Source organism: Astatotilapia calliptera, chromosome 1, assembly GCF_964374335.1.
Source record: "Astatotilapia calliptera chromosome 1, fAstCal68.1, whole genome shotgun sequence".
Taxonomy (NCBI): domain Eukaryota; kingdom Metazoa; phylum Chordata; class Actinopteri; order Cichliformes; family Cichlidae; genus Astatotilapia; species Astatotilapia calliptera.
Genome location: NC_137422.1, coordinates 22,970,772 through 22,993,729, shown reverse-complemented (window position 1 = coordinate 22,993,729; position 22,958 = coordinate 22,970,772). Strand labels below are relative to the sequence as shown.

Below are 22,958 nucleotides of genomic sequence, written 5' to 3'. Positions count from 1 at the left end.
CAAGGGAAGTCTTTCTGCTTGTGTGCTCAGTAATGCTCTCCTGCAACCTTGTCCTAAATCTGAGCTGTCAGAGAAAACTGAATCAAGTGCACGCATAGCTACTGTTTGTACAAGCTGAAACCTCTGTCCCTTCTGTTCATGGTTTAGTCATAGGTGGGGGGTTTTTTGTTTTGTTTTTTTAAATGCCTCATACTTTTTTTTTTTTAAAAGAGCAGATAACTGACAAAAATAACATCTCAAAACTGACACCAGAAACATGGTTAGCCACAAGCCTTGATACCTAAATTAACTGAAAGATTCTTTCACACAACATTTCTAGTCAATATAAGCTTGTCGGCCTTAAAGGAGAGATATTTATAAAAAATATTTTAAGCCTGTAATCAGCACCAACAAGTAATAAGCTCCACTATTAAAATACAAGTGATAGTGGCTACTTAAATTATTTTTAAAAATGTACCAGGAGTGTGCTCTTTCACATATTATGTAACACATTCAGTTATTTGTCATTACATGCTGCAATAGTGTAGCTTGCATTGTTATAAGCTTGTGTACCTGTATGTGTGTGAGTACTTTGGCAGGTGTTTGTCTGTCTGTGGGTAGCTTGTTGTTGTGATTTGGCACTGTATAAATAAAATTGAACTGAAGTGAAAGACAGTGCCAACAACAGTACTAATCACACACACACAAAACTTTACAGATGAGATCTAAATGAGGCCGAGTTTGAGATTGTGTGTGGTGCGGCGAGTATTTGCATTAAAGTGTAGTAATGCCTTCTGATCACCAGACAAGGTTTTTCCTGGCTCGAAATTGGCCTTTTGGGGATGACGCCACATACAGGTAAGGTGAGAGTATTGGGTATCTTACATATCTTAGTTATTTTTAAACAACTGATAAATGAAAAAGCGAGTCGGGTTAAAGACTAAATTTAACCCTACATAAAAACTGACTGATAGTTTTATCACTGTGCGAGTGGTTTTTCTGTGGTGTGGTAAACACTAAAATTATGCTGGAAAAACCTTGCAAGATGGTCACTATTGATTTTCTAGTCTGTTGAGTGCATCTGACCTGAGCTTGCTCTCACTGCATTTATTGCCCATTTCATGCCCGTTTCTTTTGTTTTCATATACCTGTAAATAATAACTGTGGTCAAGTGGGACCGCACTAAGATTGAATCAAAGTGGCTGCATCACCCGTCAACACGCTGGCATTAAGTATGCATGGTTATTACTGCATTATTACCAAGCATGATAGAGTAGCTATTATTGGTTTCTACTTGTGATTCTGTGTGTGTCATCATGGTAAAATGTACCATAGAGATACCTCAAACTGAATTTCGAAAATGCTGACAGTTGTTTGTATATGTGTCTGTGGGCAAATTTTTCCAGTGCAGTAATGTCACAAAAGCTGTAAGGCGCTGACACGAAACATTACATATCTGTATTCTTCAGCGAAATAACGGTTAAGTCAGAAGATGGGTGTGGTCCAACTCATGAGTGCTGAATACTTAGTACTAATGAGTCTAAATGTCAGTATTCTGGCATGTGTCACAACTTGTGTGATCCCACTGCAAGATGGTCTCTAGTTATAGGGCTCATGGGCTGGATCACACAAGTTTACCAGCTTGGCATCAACTACAAACCTGCCACATTTCATGGCTTTATCTGTTATTTTGGCAAAACCTGTTCCCAAATATACACATTTTGGCACATTCCAAAAAGGTTTTTACCTTCAATACAAAGAAAAGTCACCAGGACTGTAATATTTAAAAAAACCCAAAAAAACCCAGTAGTCTTGGTAAATGGGGGTTGATTTACTCAAACTTAAAATACATGTTTGTTTATCAAATAATCAAAGAATTCTGATAAGGAAGTTACCACTCTTTGCATTGGCTCTATGTGGACCAATCACACTTACAGCCACCTCACAAAATCCAACTTCCACCCATGAAAAAACAAACAAACCCAAAACTCAATGCATGCACAAAAGCACCTGCCAAAATACTCAAAACTAATTCTGTGGTAGTTCCTGCAACAGTAGGTGTCCTGGGACTGCATTTTTAAACTATGATACACATGCATATCTTTTTGGACAATCTTCATAGAGTTAAAATACTCCCTAACCCCTTACCCTCACATTAACCATCACAATTAAAGTGCTAACCCTAACCTACCTCTACCTCAAAAAATAAATAAATAAAAACAAAAAACAACTTTTGAACCCCAAACTGCCTTTTGCCTAATTCCTGGTTCTTTAAAAGCTGTCTGGCAACACAAATATCATTAGTTACGATGTTTATATCCTACAAATATAGATAAAACAAACAAACAAACACACACGGAGAGAGAGAAAACTCACAATGCTTGCCTCGCAGCGTGATCATGTCAACCGACCCAAGTATACACGGATAGCGCAAGTGTCATCAATAAAACTCGTGAAATAGTAAGAGAGACAATACCTGAAATACCTACAGTTAACTTTGAAGGGGTTGGTCTGTTTTCGCCTGGACATATTACTGCCCAAACCGGTTGGAAAAATTGAAAAAAAGAAAAGAAAAAAAGAATATCCTAACCCCGGACGGTCCAAGTATGTTCAGAGGGAGCAGATGATGAAGAAAATAATAATATAAAAAAATCAAATCGTTTAGATCAGAAACTGGGTCGTTTTCGGAGATTAAAAAATAAAAAAAACGGGCACATTTAAGAGTCACATTCTTGCGGTCTTTTTTGTTGTTGTCTTTTTTAAAAGCCCCTTCTTCAGCCGATTATCGGGTTAAGACGATGTCCAAGCCCGGACAGAGAGACTCCGAGCAGCTCCGAGCTGCTCCGATCCCGATCCGCTGGCACCCGCGCACAACTGCAGCGCAGCACGAGCTCAGCTGATATCTAAACGTAAAAGGAATGAAGCTAACGTCGAACAGCATTGTGGGATGTGTAGGGACGCAGGGGAGTTCAAGTGAAAGATACTATGCTGCATTCAGGTCGTGTGGGAGAAAAAAACCCGACCATGTTCAAATATCAATTTAAAGTAAGTAAATTTCTGTGGGCGGTTTTGACGAAGCAATGATTCCTATTTAACTTCATAAGCTCTGTAACTATAACCTGACAATGACACCTCAACTAATAACTAATAAATATCCATCCAAGGACTACTCAGCACATCACATCCCCAATAAACACTATCATAAGAACTCACCCACGCATCTGAAATCTACCGAAAATAAATGAATAAATAGATAGATAAATAAAACATAAAAACAAACCCATAATCTGAAAGGACCTTGAAGGATTAATGTGTCAAATCATATTCTTAGGTTAAATTATTGTTCTAATCATATTCTTGTATTATGAATATTGTTATTAAATAGAAAGGGGAAATTAATGTTCAAACAATTATTTTGCACTTACACATTTGATAAGTCAGTTACACTTTTGAGTTCATGTTGCCATTAGACAAAGAGTACAAACACAACATACAACGGGATGCTGCATCCTGTCACAGTGACAAAGTAAACTTTTTTTCCTGCTGTATGGCCAAATGAAGAAACTGACAACATACAGAAGCCTTCTAGAGTGATTCTGGACAACCAAATTTAAAAAAGAAAAGTACAGTATGCAACAAATAAATAGCACATCTTTAGATTTACAACAAACAAAAAACTAAACTGAAAACTGCAACGACTCAGTTCTGTTTAGTACAGATATACACTCAGTATTTCTGTAACTTACATTATACAATATAAGTCTTTTGTTTTACACAATGAAATTATGTGAGAGCGGCAGTCCAGGGAGTGTGCTAGGGCCTCATAGGAGAATTTTTACAATAAATACACACATAAAAAAATACATTCAATTTGGCATTTTTCGATTAACAGGGATATATTTTTAAGATTACCACTAAAGTGTATAGATAAACCTATAGGATAGAGGTACTTTTATAGGCTAAATAAAATGATCATCCAGTCCTTCACTTTCCTTGAGTGAAGTGTGTGTGTGTGTGTGTGTGTGTGTGTGTGTGTGGGGGGGGGGGGGGGGGGGCAGTTGTAGCCTATCCCAGTCAGAGTCAGGGTATACCATGGACAAGCTGCCAATCTATTGCAGGGCTAACCCATAGAGACTATTCAAACTCATATTCACACTTGAAGCTAATTTAGGATCACCAGTTAATCTAACCCCATGCATGTCTTTGACCTGTGGGAGGAAGTTAAGAGTTTTCGGAGAGTGAACCCACCATACAGATGTGGAAAGAACATCCAGAAAGGCCTCAGACTGAATTTAAACCAAGAAGCTTCTTGCTGTGAGGCGACAGTGCTATTTCAAATAATTAAAAAAAATACATGAACATTTACTTTTTATTATGCATATATTTTTTATTCTAAAATGCACAGAGATGCCTCCACTGATTGGACACTGACAAAGCTGAGAGTATTTTTCTGTTACAAAAGCCTTACTATTTCTGAGCCTCTCGCACAGTTTGTGATACCTTTGTGCTCCCTTTAGCCATAATAGGAAGAAAAAGTAGTGCTACAATTGATCATGACACTTGTAATTTCATTTTCAACTCTCTTTCTAACTGCATATCCTACAGTCAACACTAGATGTCGCTACAAACCGTTGGACTGTCAATGTCACAACATTGCATGTAGTCGTCATCACTGACTGCCACGAGTAAACTGACCGCAGCACCACATTGACCGGGTGAAAATGTACTCTTCCGCACGCTCGAGCAAAAATATGCCATCTCAACAAAATAATCTCGTCTGGTCATGAAATCGCCTTTGTGAGGCAAGTGGCAGATGACACACATTCAGACGCAAACGGCACGTCACGTTATGCACTGTTATTTAGATATCCAGTCAGTGAGTACAACGGGATAACATCAGCTAGCTGGCTAATGATAACAAGCCTAACGTTAGCCCATTATAGTTACTGTGAGAACGATGGAAGCGAACAAGCCACACAGCAATTAGTAAATGATAAGAAAGGGTTGAGTACAGTCACCTACCTACATCTCCCATCATAATGAAGACATAATTCAACTATTACCCATGTTGTCCAGTGAACATATGAGGCAGGAGTCTCGAGTAAGGGGCACAGACTGTGATTAAGTCCTCCCGTACAGCTAACGTTACTGTACGCTGATGATAAACATGAGCTCTTCTTTCGCGAACCCCTTGCGATCTGTCAGTGTAACCCTCCGCCTGCGGTAGATGTGCTGAGGCTGGAGTAGCCACCATTTTGCATGTCTAGTGTGTTCCTCCCTCCATTGCTAATAGAGACGATTCCAGTCATTTTCTGGCATCATTACGGCTAGTAAGTACATCCTAGCAACAATATGTCGGCATAAATTTGGGGAAATGGCTTTGCCTGTGAGTAGTTGTCCGCGGTTTGACTGTATTTACGTTGACAACTGTCACTGTGGCGCTGCATAGGAAGTCGCAGCCCTTAGTGCACCGGGGCTGTGCTAAGTTAGCTAGCATGTTTAGCATAGTTATAGTCTTGCTGCACTAGGGATGTGTAGCTCAGCAGTATGCTGTGTCCACTAAATCAAAGTCATCAAGGCAACGCGCAGTGACAATGTATTATTTCCTGTCTTTCTAACTAGCGGGCACAAGTTGCATTTAATTCAGAGAGTATTCGGTTAAGGTAATGAAGAAGCAAGCTAATGGTCAGGTGGCTACGTTAGCTTGATAATCCAAATGCCTCAAGAAGGCCTAAACTGCATTATGTCCTGATCAATCGGCGATCAGAGCCAGGTGTAATGGCCTGCCTCTGATTGTATACAGCTGATGATGTAAACTTTAATGTAATACAGCGCCAGCTAAGATGAAGCTACTCCTGTAGTGTCATCATGATATCTTGCCCTTTTAAGATGCTACTAAATTAGCTAGTTGTTAGCTGGCTCTTCAGAGGTGTGATTTGCGTTTTCTAAGTCATATTAAACATGTGACACTTCACGGCGTGGTTATTAATACAGTTAGACTTTCCTAATATGTAACCAACTGTAAGCGTTTAATCCATAAGTTAGCGTTTAATTGAAATACCAAGGAAGCTAACGATAGCTAGCTTGGTGTTCTGAGGACGTGGACTTGGGTTTTTGTCCAGTTTCGTGAGATGGTTAATTAGTGTTGACAAGCTGTTAAATGAGAAGGAAATACCTAGACACGCGCTTTTTTGTTTTTATAACTGCGTTATCAACGTCCGAGTTTAATTCATTTTCCAGGATCACTTTACATGTAAGTGTTAAGGAAGTCAGGTGCAAGTAGGAAGTGAGCAAATGAGGTGACGTACAGTATGGGTGATTTCTCTACGGGTTTTGACAGGAGCTGTAAATTACGCCTCCACAAGCTTAGGTCGAAGTAAGCTCTTCAGGTCCACTGTTTGTGGCACCGACACACAAAACCAGTCTTGATAAACTACAAGCCAAGTGTATTGCAACGCCTTTGACGCGCAGTTTACTTTATCTGTATGCTTGACGTGGGCTTTCGAGGGATTCCGGACCAACTGTACTGATACGTTTGAAGGCCTAATGAAAATCAACCTGTTAAATGTATAATTTTACTTTCCTCACAGTCAAGTCACACGCACTACTGTAGATTCCAGCCATATTCAGTTCCTACTGGCTTCACTTTATAAAACTAAATATGCAGTATGTTGTCCTGCATTACCTTTTCTGTTCACATGTATTGTCTGTTATATGGGGTAGATTATTATTATTGTTATTAGCTGTAGTTAGGTGAGAGTTAATGATAAAAAGTCATATTTAGTTGTAGCAAAGGAATAGCCAGGATGCATTATTATAGAACGGCGCATAATGTTGTGCTTGAAACATGCAGTTATGACCTTAATTAAAAACATTTAACCTTTACCTCTAATGGCAGTGATGCCATGCATAAAATGTACTCGAGCAGGTGCATTATAAGCAGGGTTAGCGTGCATTAATCACACAGCACTGAAACAACTTAACATGATCACTGTGTCTGCATATCAGTGCCCCACACAATGTGAAATCAGATAGCTCCAGGCTTTGCCTCAGGGCTATTTAAGATCTTTTGGTTTGGTTTCCAGTTTAGGATTCATTTTGACTCCACATCAATGTCATTTGGCCAACCTAAGTACTGAGTGAGTTAGCACTGTCTCTGTATCTTGTTTGGACAGAAACTGATTAGTCTTTATGGTTTTACCCTAAGTAAATAGCCGCACAAACTTAGTGATAAATAAGGTACTGTAAATGCCATTTGTTATTTTGTCTTTTTTCCTCCTCATTTTAGCATTGGGGTTGTTGCACATTTTGCCTCTGATTAGTTTTGAGCAGGAAAAGCTTACCAAAGACCCGTTCTAAGCAGGGCTAGTTTCCAGCAGGCTTTGTCAATTTGCAGGCTGACAAAGCTAAATTAAGAAGTGCTTAGCTTAACTGACTCCAACTGATGGTGAAGGCACACACAGACCTTTGTAGATCTCCTGTGTACCTTCAGAGTCTCTGAACTTAAAGTTGATCTCATTATTGGCTCTTTGATGGCTCTTTTGATCCTCAGTCAAAAAAAAGCAATTTCTCTATTTTCAGTGTTGTCTTCAGCAGGTTAAGATTTTTTAAGTGGTAGAAGAAAGGCGTGGTAGCTGCAACAGTAAAATGACTATTTGCAGTTGCACATAGATGTAGAAATCGGCAGGCTTTTTGATCTGTCTGATCTCTGCATGTTTGCTAAGAGAGGAAAACAAAATCTGGAAAACCATAAAGGTCTGGAGTGAGTACATGTAAAACACCCAACAGAATATTTTGACTATTACGAGTGCTTCTTCCCCATACACAAGTACGGTACTCAACATTTGAATGTGCACATAGGAACCAAGGTGTAAATGTAATCCATGTCAAAGCTGATACTCACGTTTGAACTTCAGTGTTTAGTTATTTGTAGCTCTGTAAAGCCGAGCATCTATAGTTGGTTATAAAAGAAGCAGTAGAATAGTCTGTGTTGGTATTATTTAATTTAGAACGTCTTGATGTCTAGCTGAATGGTGAGAGGAAGAAAAAAAACAAAAACCCTATGCAGTCTGCCAAAGTTTGCCAGTCACAGCTCTGTATATGGTTCTTTTTGGAGCTGTCTGACCTTTTTGTCTACTTTAAATGTGCAGTTCTTTAAAAAAGGGAAAAAAGACAGCATAAATGGATGTTACATCATGCTTTCTATTTCTACCCATACAGTGCTTGTGGCATTTAGGAATATAATCTAAAACCACAAAAAAAAAAAAAAGTGGTTCTTTGTGTCTCGACAGGGTGACTGCTCCCTGTGGTAAATGGGAAGTGTTACGTGCTTTTTAACCTGTTGCTGGTTGTCAGGCTCTTTGAAAACAGATTTGGGTTAGCTCTTCTATGAATGTTTCAGTGTATGCAAAACATGTCAGCAGATGCATGCGATAACTCATAGTGTTAGGCTTTTATATGGTCTGAGGAGTGTAAAAATGTCCAAAGCAATCTGGATGCAGTATAACAGCTGTTCTTCTTGTATATAAATATTATCAGGGTTTATCCTAGCTCGAAACGGGCCTTTGAGGGGTTGTTGCCTTACAAAATAGAAGTTGCTCCATTTTCTTGTTATTTCTGGTTATTTGGTAAAGGAAAAAACAAAGTGTTGTTTAGTGAATTAAGCCTCCCGAAACTCATTTAAGGCCAAAAACCTTTGATAAGAACAGAAACAATTTTACAAAATTTGGTCTTTGTAGTGAGGAACAATAAAGTGAACTAAAAGCTGTCGCTCGACAAGTGTTGAACAAGCTTGCTTCCCCACCGCAGTTTCACATTCATCTGTGGATGAGAAGGCAAACTACACTGTTCATCTGAAGGCAATGTCAGTAATTTGCAATTAAAATTGATATTTTGTTTGTAGAAGAATGTGCTGCTGTTTTGCAACTGCAAGAATGTGAAACTGTAATTTAATCAGCTCTCAGCAGTGGCTGGATTTACGTTCTTTAATGTGTACACATTTGATTATGAGCACAGCAAGAGTCGGGGAGCCATGATTAATGGAGCCCAACACTGGGTCCATTCAGTGCAGGTAATTTAAACGGTGTTAAGATGAACAGTAAGTCTCTGGCTTTATTAAAGTGTGGCCTTGCCTGACCACCCTTCCTATTCTTCTTTGATCAAAGTGAATTCTTAGATTGTCCACAAGCCACCACCTTACTCAGCAAAGGATGTTCTCATTCCTCGTGTGTGTGTGTGTGTGTGTGTGTGTGTGTGTGTGTGTGTGTGTGTGTGTGTGTGTGTGTGTGTCCTTATTTCCTTCAGACTGGCATAATTTCAGAGGATTTCCTTTGATCCCACAAGTGTTAGCGTTAATAACGAAATGTTAAGGAGTTTTTTCCGCCCCTCTTTATTCATTCAGATGAAAAAAATCTAGCTTCTGCTGAATACTGGCCAATGTAATCAGGTATATTGTAGACAGATGTAAAGTTTGTATTTGGTTACATAAAAGCCTGTTCTAAACAGTCAGAGATTGTACATTTCTTGTTACACTGACAACATATGATTTCCATAAGACATGACAGAGCTGTTGTGGATAAATCAGAGGCTTGATTTCATTATGTGTTCGTGTAATGATTTAATAGAGCCACACGGTTGATCTGTTTTTCTTGTTTCATACAGTGTCACTTATGGTTCATTAAGATGTTTGAGGAGGACAAAAGTCAAAAACTCAAAAGCAAATATTTATCGTGACAGCAGTAATTGCCTCTGAGGGATAAATTCTCTCTTGACTACAAAATGAATAAAAAAATATGTTAAATTACTGTGTGTCACTGTTTTATAAAACTTCTTTTTTTCCTGCTAGTATGAGATTGTTTATGAAACAAAAATATAATCATTTTTGTTTTGTGAATGTTATTAAAATCCTTGTGCTTATCAAGATCGACTATTTCCAAAGTCAAGAGTGCTGTGGCCCACTTAAAAACCAGCCGATCTCAAATCTTCAAAAACAAGCGAAAGGGTGTTGGCTGTAAATTGGTAATGCTAACCAGTCATATGCAGGCCAATGTGTGACAAACCTACCACTTGGACACAAACTTAAGTGCAACTTAAATTAATTCACTTACTTATACTGCAGTCCACCTGCAGTGCCTTCACAGCCTAGCAGCGGTCCCTGGTCCACACTTTGGGAATCGCTGATCTAGACAATAAAACCAAGGAAAGCCTGTGACTTCTAACCATCTTTTTACTGTATGCTACTCGGTTAAGGTCGTAGACATTATTTTATAAAGCACTAATCGATGCAGTCGCACATTTAGAGGACTGACAGGCTCATTAAACTTGCTGTTCTCACCTTCTGCAACAGCGGTGCACACCAAAAGTGACGTCATCTGCTGGCGCGAACCGTCCTTTTGTGTTTTGGCCGGTCATGCACCTCTGTTTCTGTAGCTTCAGGGTTGAAAACACGAATTTACGATCATGTGGGTTTTTTGTTTGTTTGTTTGTTTTTAGTATAATATTGTATCTGTACAGAAGTTTGTTTACAGATTATACTGAGGGAAATGTTGTATCAGTTTGAATGAGGCTTTCAAAGAGACCGTGAGGAAAATGAGTTTGTCTTGAAAAAAACTTTGGAGCAAAAGAAGGAAAAACTCAGATTTCTTTTTTCCAGATTTTGACAACTTCTCCTGAACCAGTGCTGATGTGAAGGTTATGTCTGAAAAACAGGAGTGGTGCCTCAGTGCATGCCTCTGGCAACACGTATTGTATGTGGAATATTGCATTACTCATGCCCTCAGTGCTGGTATAAATTGTATGGAACTGTGGCGAAGTCACTGTTTGTGTGCAACACAACCAATACGTGAGATTGTTCCTGAAAAATGTTGTGGATCTGCTAGGCCATCAGCTCTTTGCTCTGGTTCATATGTCAGAGTGCATTATGTTCCCACTTCAGCACTGCATAGCTGGAGTTGGATAGAGTTATGGCTTTGCTCATCAAGTAATTACCATCATTTCTGTTGCAGTAGCAGCTTAATTATGTCCTGCATCCTACTACATAAAAGCTTTCCATTAGATGGGAGACAAAATGTACCTATTGCTCAGTAAAACACCACAATTAATAACTTTCCAGTTTATTTGACAGTTAAAATTAAGGTGGATGTTAGAAATGTGTGGTCATTAGTTAAATTACCTGAATAAACCTAGTTAAAAACTTGGTTTTTAACTTAAATATTCTCTAAAATGTTATTGTGTTAAATTCAATTTGGCTGAGCATATTTTGCAAGCCTCACGTCTGCTCCAACAACCTGACATTTGCTGGGCTGCATATTAAATAAATTTAACTGACTTTGCTCTCAGTCTCTGTGCTGTAGTAATCATTAAACCCCGGTCATTTAAGATAATTTACTCACTGGTACAGACCGGAATAGCTCTCTCCTAACATGTTAAAAAAATCTCAGACCCTGCCAACGAAACGGTGTTCTGTGCTTGTATAAAATGAAAGTAGACTTGATAAAGTATGGATAATATCCGGGTGAGTTTCCTCTAGAGGATGGCAAAAGCTTCCCCGAGGTTTGTTGCATTGGCTCACAGCTTTCTTGTGATATTCATATTAGTGCTAGATTTGCCTCATCGAAGAGTTCATTTAACATGCAGTTTGCAATTCATGTTTTCATCTTTGTAGCTCTTGGATCTGTTTTGGTAAAGTGTAGTTTCGGGTAATTGGTAGATGCAAACACATAAAAGTTGATTTTCAAGCAAGCATGTGCCTTCATAAATATTTAAACATCTTTCTGTAGCTTGTGTTTGCTTAGAAGCTTCTTTGTGCAAGGATTGAATTTCACCATTTCTTCTTTGCCTTTGCACTTTTATTTTTTTAAAAAGATCTAAACAAAAGAGACAGTTTCCACCTAAAGTCAAATCTTACACAACATGGATTTTTTTTAATTAGTCTGTTTTACTGGAAAACTGACAAATACTTTTTATTCCTAAAAACATAAAATCCTTTTGTTATTCTTGCTACCCAAGTAAAATTTATGATTGTAGTTTCAGCGAACATTTTAGGAAGTGAAGTCTAGACTGTTGATTGGTACCTGTAAAACCTACATTTCTGCCTACATGCACAGCAGCTAAAACCCTTTCTTGGTTTCTAGTATACGTTGTCATATTTTAGGTAAAAAAAAGTGACATACCATGCTGCAGACTGGAGAGTTCTATATTTGTCTTAAATTTCAGAATTGTAGCTTTTCTCCATTAGTGAAATCTGTCCTGATGCCAACTGGTTTCCTTTCTTTGTGTTTTCCAGAGAATGCCAGCTCCGATCAGACTGCGGGAGCTGATCCGGACTATCCGGACAGCACGGACCCAGGCAGAGGAGCGTGAGATGATCCAGAAAGAGTGTGCTGCTATCCGCTCGTCCTTTAGAGAGGAAGACAATACGTACCGTTGCAGAAATGTCGCAAAGTTGCTTTATATGCACATGTTGGGCTACCCAGCGCACTTTGGACAGGTATGTTTGGTTATGTTGGGGGGGGGGGCAGTATGTATACAAAGGAGTTTTAAGTTTGCACCTCTGAATAGTTTGATGATGCGGTTTTTTTCCTTTTAGTTGGAGTGTCTGAAGCTGATTGCATCCCAGAAGTTCACTGACAAACGAATAGGTTATTTGGGAGCTATGCTGCTTTTGGACGAGAGGCAGGATGTCCATCTCCTAATGACAAATTGCATTAAGAAGTAAGTGGAGGCTACACTGGGTTAAGACACGCGCACTTAAATTAAAAAAAAAAAAAATTTTTAGTCCAGTACTTAAAATATGAGTTTATGGTCCCCTGAACACAGTTGAAAACCTTCTTCATCGACTTCTTCATAGTCTTCATAAGATTGTGAAGTATTCATATGCTCCTCTCTGGTATAGCATATAAAGTGACTCTTTGTTTCCGTGACTTATTTGACTCTCTTCTCCCACACCAGTGATTTGAATCACAGCACACAGTATGTCCAGGGCCTGGCGTTGTGTACTTTAGGCTGCATGGGTTCTTCAGAAATGTGTCGTGACCTGGCAGGAGAGGTCGAGAAGCTGCTTAAAACGTCCAACTCCTACTTAAGGAAAAAGGTGAGCTTTACTCTTGTCATGTTTTAATTATCTACTACTACTACTTTATTAATGTGTTGGGGGTGAAAGGTAGGTATGTGTGCTGAGCACTTAACACCACACCCAACACTTAAAAAAAAAAGGAGAGATTGTGTGAACGGCTTCAGCATATCTTATTTAAATATTTGTATATTTGTCTACAGGCGGCATTGTGCGCCGTACATGTCATCAGGAAGGTCCCAGAACTCATGGAAATGTTCCTTCCAGCAACAAAAAACCTGCTGAGCGAGAAGAACCACGGTAAGTGTAAATGGTTTGTCGGGATGCAGTTGCTGGCTCATGGGGAAATGCGGTTGTCCTGCACAAAAACGGAGTGTGTCCTCTTTCCTGCCACTCATATTGGTCTGTTCATAACAGCTGGGCAGCTGATGCCCTTTCTCTGTCGTCCTTTGCAGAGGGTGGTGGAATTAATGAGTCTGTCAGATACTCCAGGGGCTCGTGTGTTATAGCATACAGAGGATATATCAAAGGAAAAGTTGTTTTGGCTTTTTTTGTTGTTGTTGTTGTTTTTCTAACCCTTGTGTTGTCCTCGGGTCAAAAATGACCCGTAGGTGTATGGCAAACAAGTGTATGGGAATCCCGAGGACAGATAAAATAAGTTGTTCTTAACATTTTGTGGCAGTGCAGTAATGTTTGCTTCTCATTATGCAGTTGTATTTTTATTTTATAAGTTACTGCTCTGTATTGCAAGATAGATTTCTACATACACAAAGCAATGTCAGGTATTGGTACTGTGGACTTTCCTATGCAACCACAATCATGCATATCGTTAACAGACCATGTGTCTGAATGTTGCCAGCACCCAGTCAAATCGATAATGTGACCAAGTTTCTAACTTTCAACATTTATTTTTATAATGTGACATATTTACAACTGTGTGGCTTGAAAACACAGCTGCCACTGCTTTCCACTGATGTCCTTAAGATTAGTTTTCAGCCTTGTAGCAATAATATAAGGTCACAAGGGAATGATTAGCCTGTTGGATATATTCAAGTCAGAGGCATGGTGCTGTCACCTGTTACAGTTACCATATATGGCATATTTTTCTGACTTGAGTCTCTGTGTGACTGCTCACTGTCCATCAAAGTGTTTAAATACTGATTTGTTTTGTTTTTTGTAGTAACAAATGGGTGATTCATAGAGCAAAACAACTCACGCTAGCATTTTCCTTGAAAGTGGTGTCATCCTGTCATCGTTTGGTCCCCCAGGTGTTCTCCATACATCAGTTGTCCTCCTCACTGAGATGTGTGAAAGAAGTCCTGACATGCTGGCCCACTTCAGAAAGGTACAGATTATTTTTTAAAGGACCTTAAAGAAGTTACTTATGCACTTGTCTTAAGGCCTACGTCACATTTCATTCTTCCTTTGCCTACACTTTTTCTTTTGTTGTAGCTAAGCTAGATAAGCATTTTAACTGTTTGAGAGGTTTCCTCGACATTCAGAGTATGTCTTAGTCTTTTTATCTCCTACCACTGTCTTTTCCTCTTGTATTTCAACTGCTACCAACTGTACCTTTCCCTCTCTAGGTGTAACAAAACTATGCCAGAGACCTCACTCCTCATGCTCATGATCTGAACATTATTTTTAAGCTCTCTGAAAGTGAATGATTTCCAGTTTTCCCCTCCCTAACATCTACCTCATATTTTTTCTGTCATTTGTCTTTGTTACAATTCCTGCATTGTGTTAGAATGAGAAGGTAAGAGTACATTCTGATCTCATAGCTGGTGCATGCTGTAAATAGTAATCACTCCTCACAGTCACCTCAAATGTAATCAGATTTGTGTTCAGTAATGTCATGTTGTGTTTTAATTTAGAAATCTTTTAATTTCTTTAACTTGTACGGTGATCATTACTGTCGGTGTTTTTGAATCTTATAAAGAGTTCTTGGTCCATTTGTCAGATACATTTCTCACTATTGTTTTGAATGTTTTTGAATTTTTTTGCCAAATAAGCCACTCATTTGATCAGTGTCTATTTAGAGGCAGTCAGGTTGGTGTGTTTCCACGTAATTGCCACGGGTGTTGTCACCAGTGAACAATGTTTTCACTAAATATCACTGTGAAAAGGCTTGGAAGCTTATTTTGTGACATCAGTAACTTTCTTAGCTATTTTTGACTTTTGAGAAAGAGTTTGGCAAAAGTTGCACTGGGATGTCATGTTAAGGACAAACTCAGTCTTCTATTTAAAATTTCCTTTTAATATCCTACTCTGATTTGGATTTGCTTTTTTCTTGTCGTACCTTCTGCAAAAAAAGATCTTGTCAAGTGAAATGGCCTGGAAAGCTTGATGTAGCAAAGCAGCATGAAAGTAAAATTGGAAACCAAAAAGTTCTTCTGTCATCTCAGAACTGTTAACTGTTATTTACATGCTGCAAGCTTCTCACCTTAATTTTTAAGAATATACAACAACTGGGCTTGCATGCACTGTACTGCTAAACAAATTTTTGTCTATATAACTTCTGTTCCTTAAAGGATACGAATGAGGTAAAACACACAAAGTATGGGATATCACACCGCCACATGTCCTGGCTGAAGATACCTTTATTCACGGCAGATCAGTGATACCAAACTGTCATCACAGTCAGCCCTCAGTTCTTATGCTCTTCACCTTACTAAGAACACCAAGTCAGGAGAGCCAGCTACTGCTAGTTAACTTTGCTGTCTGCCGACTTGAAGTTGGCTTAACCGCCTCTGTTGGTTTTGGCTATCACTGTACAGTTGGTGTTGTAAGCTGCCCGTGTAGTGCTAATTTCGAGTTTCCCTGTGAAGCAGTTTTTTGCCTCTTGCACAAATTTTAGTTCTTCCTGCACATCAATTTAAGTTCTGGCTTCCCTCCAGTGAAACACAAAAGTAAATGTATCCCATCCCTATTACACTAATAGGCATGGTTGAAAATGGTACCCAGTTTTCTGATTTAGTGCTGTGTAAGATGCCAAACTATTTCCCAAACTGTCATGCTTTGATGGCCAGTTGTTTTTTGTTTGTTTTTAAAGCCCTGAAAAACTGAAACTATGTAGGATAGATGATATTAATGTGATGGGAAGTTTCCTGCTTTAATGCACTTTATGTTAGAATTAATTTAAACTAGTGCTACTACTCTTTGCTTAGCCATGCTCAAAATCATAGCAGTGTGTATGCAGAGTTTCTTTTTCTCTCGAAGCCAGATGTTCTAACCCAATACATTTGTACAGTCAAGTTTTTGATTTCACAATCTCAATTAGTCACACACGTTTTAACCATATTGCTCTGCATCAATAAACAAGAATCCCAACCCCTTTTGCATTGCATAAGAACTTGCTGCTTTAACTGAGAAATCGTTAACTTCAAACATTAATAGTAGTGTTACACACATTAATGATTGAAAGAATCATATTTCAGAGAGTTTAACAAAATATTGTGACACCTCTTCTCGTTTTTGTTTTTTGTAGCTTGTTCCACAGTTGGTGAGAATCCTGAAGAACCTAATAATGTCTGGATACTCTCCTGAGCATGATGTGTCAGGCATAAGTGACCCTTTCCTGCAGGTAAATCTCACTTTTTTCATTATACAATTACCCGGTACAACAGTTAACCATCATTAGAATTTAGACTCACTGCACTCTTTATTAGGTACACCTGGCTAGTATCAGGTTGGAGCTCTTTTGACTTCAGAACTGTCTTAATTCTTCATTGGACATATTCAACAACGTGAGTGTGGTCATAAAGGGACAGGCGTGGCCAGCAAAAATGAGGGAATCCTGTTAGGATTCCCTCCCCTGGTGTTTTTTTTTTTTGTGTTTGTGTTTGTTTTTGTTTTTGTTTTTTTGTTTGTCTTTGTCTTGCTTCTGTAGCCCATCTGCTTCAAGGTTTGACATATTCAGAGGTCATTGGTGTACTTGGTATCTGAAACAAGTGGTTATTTGAATTACTGTTGCCTGACATGTCTGGCCATTCTCCTCTGAACTCTGGTATCAGCAAGATGTTTTTACCTAGAGAATTGTAGCTCACTGGATTTTCAGTTTTAAAAAAATCTTTCTCTGTAAATCCTTGGGAAGTTTGTGTGGGGAAATCTGAGTAGAGCAGTTGCTAAAATACTCTGCCTGGCTGGCACCAGCAAGCAGGTTTATAGTTATTTCTTCCTCATTCTCACACTTGGTATGAATTTCAGCAGGTTGTCTTGACCACAGATGCATTGAGTTGCTGCCAATGATTGGCTGTTGAGAGAAAATGGCAGCAAGCAAGGAGCGGCTTGTGAGTAACAATAAAGTAAATCACATTTGACAGGACTGCTGCTTCTTCTTTTTCTTAGGTGCGGATATTGAGACTACTGCGAATTTTAGGCAAGGGTGATGACGACTCCAGTGAAGCAATGAATGACATTCTTGCGCAGGTTGGAATTGGAAAAAATATTGCTTAGATTTAAGTCCTCACATATTAAGTGTTGTTCTGACAAATCCACGGTCTGTATACTTGCAGGTTGCTACAAACACAGAGACAAGTAAAAATGTAGGCAATGCAATCCTGTACGAGACTGTACTGACTATAATGGACATCAAGTCTGAAAGTGGACTGAGGGTGAGTTCATTTTAGGAAAAGGTTATGAGAATCTTTTTGAAAATTTTAACTCATCTGAATGCTTGTTTCTTTCTTACAGGTCTTGGCCATTAACATATTAGGTCGCTTCCTTCTTAACAATGACAAAAATATAAGGTAAATAAATTGCCTGGAGTATTTCACCTTGAAGCCATCGATTTTATCTAAAGTTTGATTAAAACCTGTCGACATTTCTTTAATCAACTTCAGATATGTGGCATTGACATCTCTACTAAAGACCGTACAAACGGACCACAATGCAGTGCAGAGACATCGGAGCACCATTGTGGATTGTTTAAAAGACCTGGACGTGTCCATCAAGAGGTGATTCACGGTGCTACACATAACTTAACATGTCATGCTGTTTTGGGGGTTTTTTGCCTTTTTTTTTTTCTGACCCTCGTCTGTTTTTCATTACTGTGTAGACGTGCAATGGAACTGAGCTTTGCGCTTGTGAACGGCAACAACATTAGAGGCATGATGAAAGAGCTGCTCTACTTCCTGGACTCCTGTGACCCTGAATTCAAAGCAGACTGTGCATCAGGAGTGTTTCTAGCTGCTGAGAAGTATGACATTGATACAGACTTCACCACACTTTACAAGTTTAGCCACTGCTACTTTGTTGAAGTGTAAAACACATGCTGGCTGACCTTGTCATGTTCAAGGTTGTTAAAGTTTTCTGGGTTTCACTTTCTCTTTTTTTGTGTGTGTTTTCTGTACTTTAAGCATGAAAGGTTCTGGTTTGGTACTACTTGGTACAAGTTAAATGTATCTATATGAATTAGAAAATCTAGTATATATCTTTCTTTTTATGGCCAGCACAGAAATGCTGTATGATGATACAATGAGTGATCCATCGTCTGACAGACTTTGTTGACACCTTTATTCTCTGACAGCATTTATCTCCTAGCAGTCGACGCTCTTCTGAATTTAATACATTTACATTTTTAGTCCATTGCTGGGCCTAATGGGTGTATTGTTTATCTTACAGATATGCTCCTTCAAAAAGATGGCACATAGACACCATTATGAGAGTCCTGACAACCGTAAGTAAAATACACAAAACTCTAATCCCTAAAAAGTCCTTTGATTGTTGTTTAGTTCACTAGTAGTTTGTTCGCGTTTCTCATTGATGTTTCTGCTCATCCTTCCAGGCAGGGAGCTACGTGCGAGACGACTCCGTTCCTAACCTCATCCAGCTCATCACAAACAGCGTGGAGATGCACGCCTACACAGTACAGAGACTTTACAAAGCTCTGCTGGATGACATCTCACAGGTTCGTCTCCGTGTTTGTAGCAACCTGCAAGTTCTCGCAGCATTTCTTGTTTGGGTCATGCTTAGATTTGTGATGTCTCCATATTTTTTATTTATTAATTTTTTTGTAGCATACATTAATAGAATGTATTACATAACAAAACTTTGGTATTTCAAACTAGTGTGAGAGGGTGATTTCTATTTCTGTGTTGTGTAGCAACCTCTAGTGCAGGTAGCATCCTGGTGCATAGGAGAGTATGGGGACCTGCTTGTGTCTGGGCAGTGTGAAGAGGAGGAGCCAATCCAGGTACACAAACATCTCAAGAGCATATACAAAAACAAGATTTAAGATGATATAACCTGCTCATGAGATTTTCTGTTTTCCTCTTTTCTTTTTGAACAAAGGTGACTGAGGATGAGGTTCTGGACGTGCTGGAAGGCCTCCTGGTGTCCAACCTGTCCACACCTGTGACCCGGGGTTACGCCCTTACAGCTATCATGAAGCTGTCTACTCGCTTCACTAGTGTAAAGTGAGTAATGGCTTTTTAAACTTACAGTGGCTAAGTCTTTCTTTTGACTTACTGTCACATGATCTTAAGATGGTTACATGTGTTATTCAGTGCAGCATTTCCTTTGAGACAGTTTGAAGGGGTTTTCAGTGGGCCCTAAATATATGAGTGTTTATTATTGGTAATAAGAAATAACAAGACATAGCGTCATAATACATAAAGCACTTGTGTCTCACTTTTTAAGCTCGAGTGTGTTTGAAAAACAATCCATGTTTTGAAAATAATAATAAAATGAAGTAAGAAATAAAGTTTGTGTAATAACCAGCTCTACCTTCACTTTTTGTTTCAGTCGAATCAAGAAGGTGGTCTCGATATATGGCAGTAGCATCGATGTGGAGCTTCAGCAGAGAGCTGTGGAGTACAATGCGCTTTTCAAGAAATATGACCATATGAGGTGAAACTACTTTACTAGGAAATTACTCATATCTGTGACGGGCACATTGTAGCACTGAGTAGATTTAAGGGCGGGGAAAGAAAAGGGAAAAAAAAAAAGCTCAAGTGGTTGAGTTTGGTCTGTCTTTTGTCCTTGTTTGTTCCCTGACAATAGGCCAGCTCTCTTAGAGCGAATGCCCATTATGGAGAAAACTGCTTCTAATGGCCCCACAGAGATTGTACAGACTAATGGGGAGGCTGAGCCGTCTGTTGTGGAAGCAAAACATCCACCACCCGTCACCCAGCCAACCAACCAGGTAAGAACTGTTTTCAGCCTTTATATTATCACGAAAAACACACATCTGTAGTCAAATGAACAATTAACAGGATAGATCTATTTGTCTTAAGTTTTTTTAAGAAACCATATTTTTATTGAATTTAGAACCAGCTTCATTTAAGTCTGTTGATGAGTATTTTATTTTTGTAGTATCATTAAAAATGGTATACATGTACTTATCATGTTAATGTCTTGTCCCCATTCCACAGGCTAATGATTTATTAGACTTGCTGGGTGGTAACGATGTGGTGCCGGTAATTCAGACCACGGTGCCCACTAAGCCAGCTTCAGCAGGAGGAGAGCTGCTTGATCTACTGGGTGACCTCTCACTTAGTGGTAGAGTACTCTGTTTACACATTTATTACACCTTTTATTTATTTATTTTTTTAAGAGCCTGCTATAAAACTTGAGTTTGACTTTTTGCTTAATGAACTAGAAATTGCACTTGCAGTGATTACAGCAGTACTTGAAAAGTAAAGCAGATACCCAAAATGTTGGACCATGTATATCAGCATTCTCACTTGCCACTTTTATTCCAGCTATGTTTCTAAAGTTATGATTTTTCTGTGATTGTGTGACTGGATAATAATAATAATCATGTTAATTCTGAACACAACACATGCTCAGTAATGCTGCAATGCCCCCTTAAACCCCTTGAAAATGACACATCAGTAATCTCTGCATATCATCATTCTGTGTCCATGTCCTCTTAAACCCTCGTATGTTGCTTCCTCCTTCCCAGGCGGTCCAGCCCCTGCTCCTGCAACCTCAGTGCCCTCTTCCCAACCCGCTTTCCTCTTGGATGGCCTCACCTCACCGCCCCTTTTTAATGACATTGCAGCTGCAGGTGAGAGTATGTTTCTCACCTTGACCATCCACTGCCACATATACACAATTTTATGACACAATCCTTACATAATACAGCACTTGGTCATTTTTTTTTTTCTGGACTTACCCAACCTGTGAAGCGTTAGTACTTTAACATCTACATTTTTTAATCATCTGCTCCTCTCTGTATAGGTATCCCTCCTATGACGGCGTACAACAAGAATGGCCTGAAAATAGACTTTACATTTGAGAGAGCTAACCCCAACCCCAACATCGCGGTTATCACTATCCACGCATCCAACTCGACAGAAGCAGACATGACCGATTTTGTTTTTCAGGCTGCAGTACCAAAGGTGAGCAGCCCAACACGGGTATTATGTGACGAAAGTGTAGTTAATTCCTAATCACGACAGTGTTCGTTTTCATTTAGCTCCATTATGTAAATGGGTTTCCACTGACATTAGGCTTATTCAGTAACTCACAGTGCCAATAATGTGCTTGTTCTGTAGGCTGAACCTGCATGAATGTTGTAAATATTGGATCTGTAAGCTGGAAACACTGAGCAGTCAGTGCTAGTGGGAATTAATTATTAATAGACTTGCAGTGTCTTTGGTATGCTGTTTTTCTCTGTTATCCGCAGTACTCTCAACTAGTTGTGTTTAATTATTATTTAATGCAGGAATGCTTATTTTTTTCAGATCACATGACACATTGCTGTTAGTACTTTAGTTAATATTTATGTTGTGGTAACTGTTGCTGTTACTGGATCTTTAGTAACTGCCCTGTGGTCTCTTGTTTACCTGATTTATCTTCAAACTTCTCAACTCTTCAAATAGTATTTTTCCATAGTAATGGGCTTTTAAAACAATACTGTTAGTTTCATGGGGAAATGTACAGTTTTTATATTCTAATGTTGACGTTCCTATGAGTGTAATTTAAGTGAAGTCTCACTATGCGCTCTTATTTTTGTAGTCTTAAAGTAATATCCGGTTATGTTGATTTAAATAAAACCAGGGTTTCTGCCCGCATACTGCAAAGGGGGGGCCTAGTGGGTGTAAGTTGACCACCCTCCTTGCATATGTGCCATGGAATATTTTACAGTCATCTTATCTAATGAATAAATTTGATAAAGTGGTGATGAGTGGCTTCGAGTGACCATCGATCAGTTGCTGTCTAGTGTCCGTATTTTAAGCTGCTCTTATGACCCCAATTCTTCTGTGGTATCATTAAATTTTCATCTAACTCGCCGTCCCCTCTCTGTTTGTCAGACATTCCAGCTGCAGCTCCTTTCCCCTAGCAGTAATGTCGTCCCAACACTTAACCAGGGAACTGTCACACAGGTCATCAGAGTACTCAACCCACAGAAGGTGAGTTTCTTTTTCTCAGATTGTAATGAATACATATTTGTTTTTGTTTTTTCTTTTTGTCCTCATGAGGAGTTTCCTTTTTTATAAATCCATCCACCCCTCCCAAATTTCAGCAACAACTACGAATGAGGATCAAGCTGACGTACACCCACAAAGGCTCAGCTGTGCAAGACCTGGCTGAGGTTAATAACTTCCCCCCTCAGTCCTGGCAGTGATGAGCTGCTCCTGTTGCTCTCAAAAGCCCCAAGCAAGGGAACTATGAAAACGATTTTCCTTTCACCTCCCACCTTTCTTCCAACGGCCCCCCGTGACATCAGTGCAGACAGCTGCCCTCAAGTTGCATGGGGAGCAGCAAAGCATTGAATACAGGAGAAAAATGCAGATGTTACGAAGACCCTATTGACTATTGACATCACACGAATAATTGGGTAAACATATCAATCAATGAACTTTTCTTATTTGTTTTTCTTAATTGGTTTCCTGATCTCTTTGATTAGTATGTTTCTCTCACACACACCCTTTGCCCGGCACCGACATCACCCACAAAAGCA

General features: G+C 39.1%; 2 protein-coding genes across 10 annotated transcripts in view; one reads left to right on the top strand and one right to left on the bottom strand.

The window, feature by feature from the left end:
• znf821 (zinc finger protein 821) overlaps positions 1-5,210 on the bottom strand; it is a 17,599-nt gene extending 12,389 nt beyond the window's left edge. For 2 of the 8 annotated variants that reach the window (XM_026168672.2, XM_026168680.2), the window contains exon 1: positions 2,469-2,899. In XM_026168672.2, the coding sequence (XP_026024457.1) occupies positions 2,469-2,508 (40 nt within the window). In that variant the 5' untranslated portion in view covers positions 2,509-2,899. Of the gene's footprint in view, positions 1-2,468; positions 2,900-5,001 lie in introns of those variants that run through there. The other 6 variants (XM_026168698.2, XM_080298558.1, XM_026168689.2 and 3 more) reach the window with 6 other exon arrangements.
• ap1g1 (adaptor related protein complex 1 subunit gamma 1) lies at positions 5,173-22,958 on the top strand. Of its 2 annotated transcripts, none has more exons than XM_080298530.1 (23): positions 5,173-5,309; positions 12,263-12,466; positions 12,566-12,690; positions 12,928-13,069; positions 13,252-13,348; positions 14,317-14,393; positions 16,536-16,631; positions 17,396-17,476; positions 17,563-17,661; positions 17,741-17,796; positions 17,890-18,003; positions 18,105-18,245; positions 18,671-18,725; positions 18,834-18,956; positions 19,152-19,241; positions 19,340-19,464; positions 19,793-19,897; positions 20,051-20,192; positions 20,422-20,548; positions 20,955-21,059; positions 21,233-21,393; positions 22,309-22,407; positions 22,521-22,958. In XM_080298530.1, the coding sequence occupies exons 2-23, from the start codon at positions 12,266-12,268 to the stop codon at positions 22,620-22,622; spliced, it is 2,463 nt and encodes an 820-aa protein (XP_080154656.1). In that variant the 5' UTR covers positions 5,173-5,309; positions 12,263-12,265; the 3' UTR covers positions 22,623-22,958. The 2 variants fall into 2 exon arrangements, with proteins under 2 accessions (XP_080154656.1, XP_026024433.1); XM_026168648.2 differs by lacking the exon at positions 5,173-5,309 and adding an exon at positions 5,339-5,365.

Coding starts and splice junctions, on each gene's coding strand:
- ap1g1 (XM_026168648.2), top strand. Junction 17,477..17,562: donor TGAATGACATTCTTGCGCAG/GTTGGAATTGGA, acceptor GTATACTTGCAG/GTTGCTACAAACACAGAGAC. Junction 17,662..17,740: donor AGTCTGAAAGTGGACTGAGG/GTGAGTTCATTT, acceptor TCTTTCTTACAG/GTCTTGGCCATTAACATATT.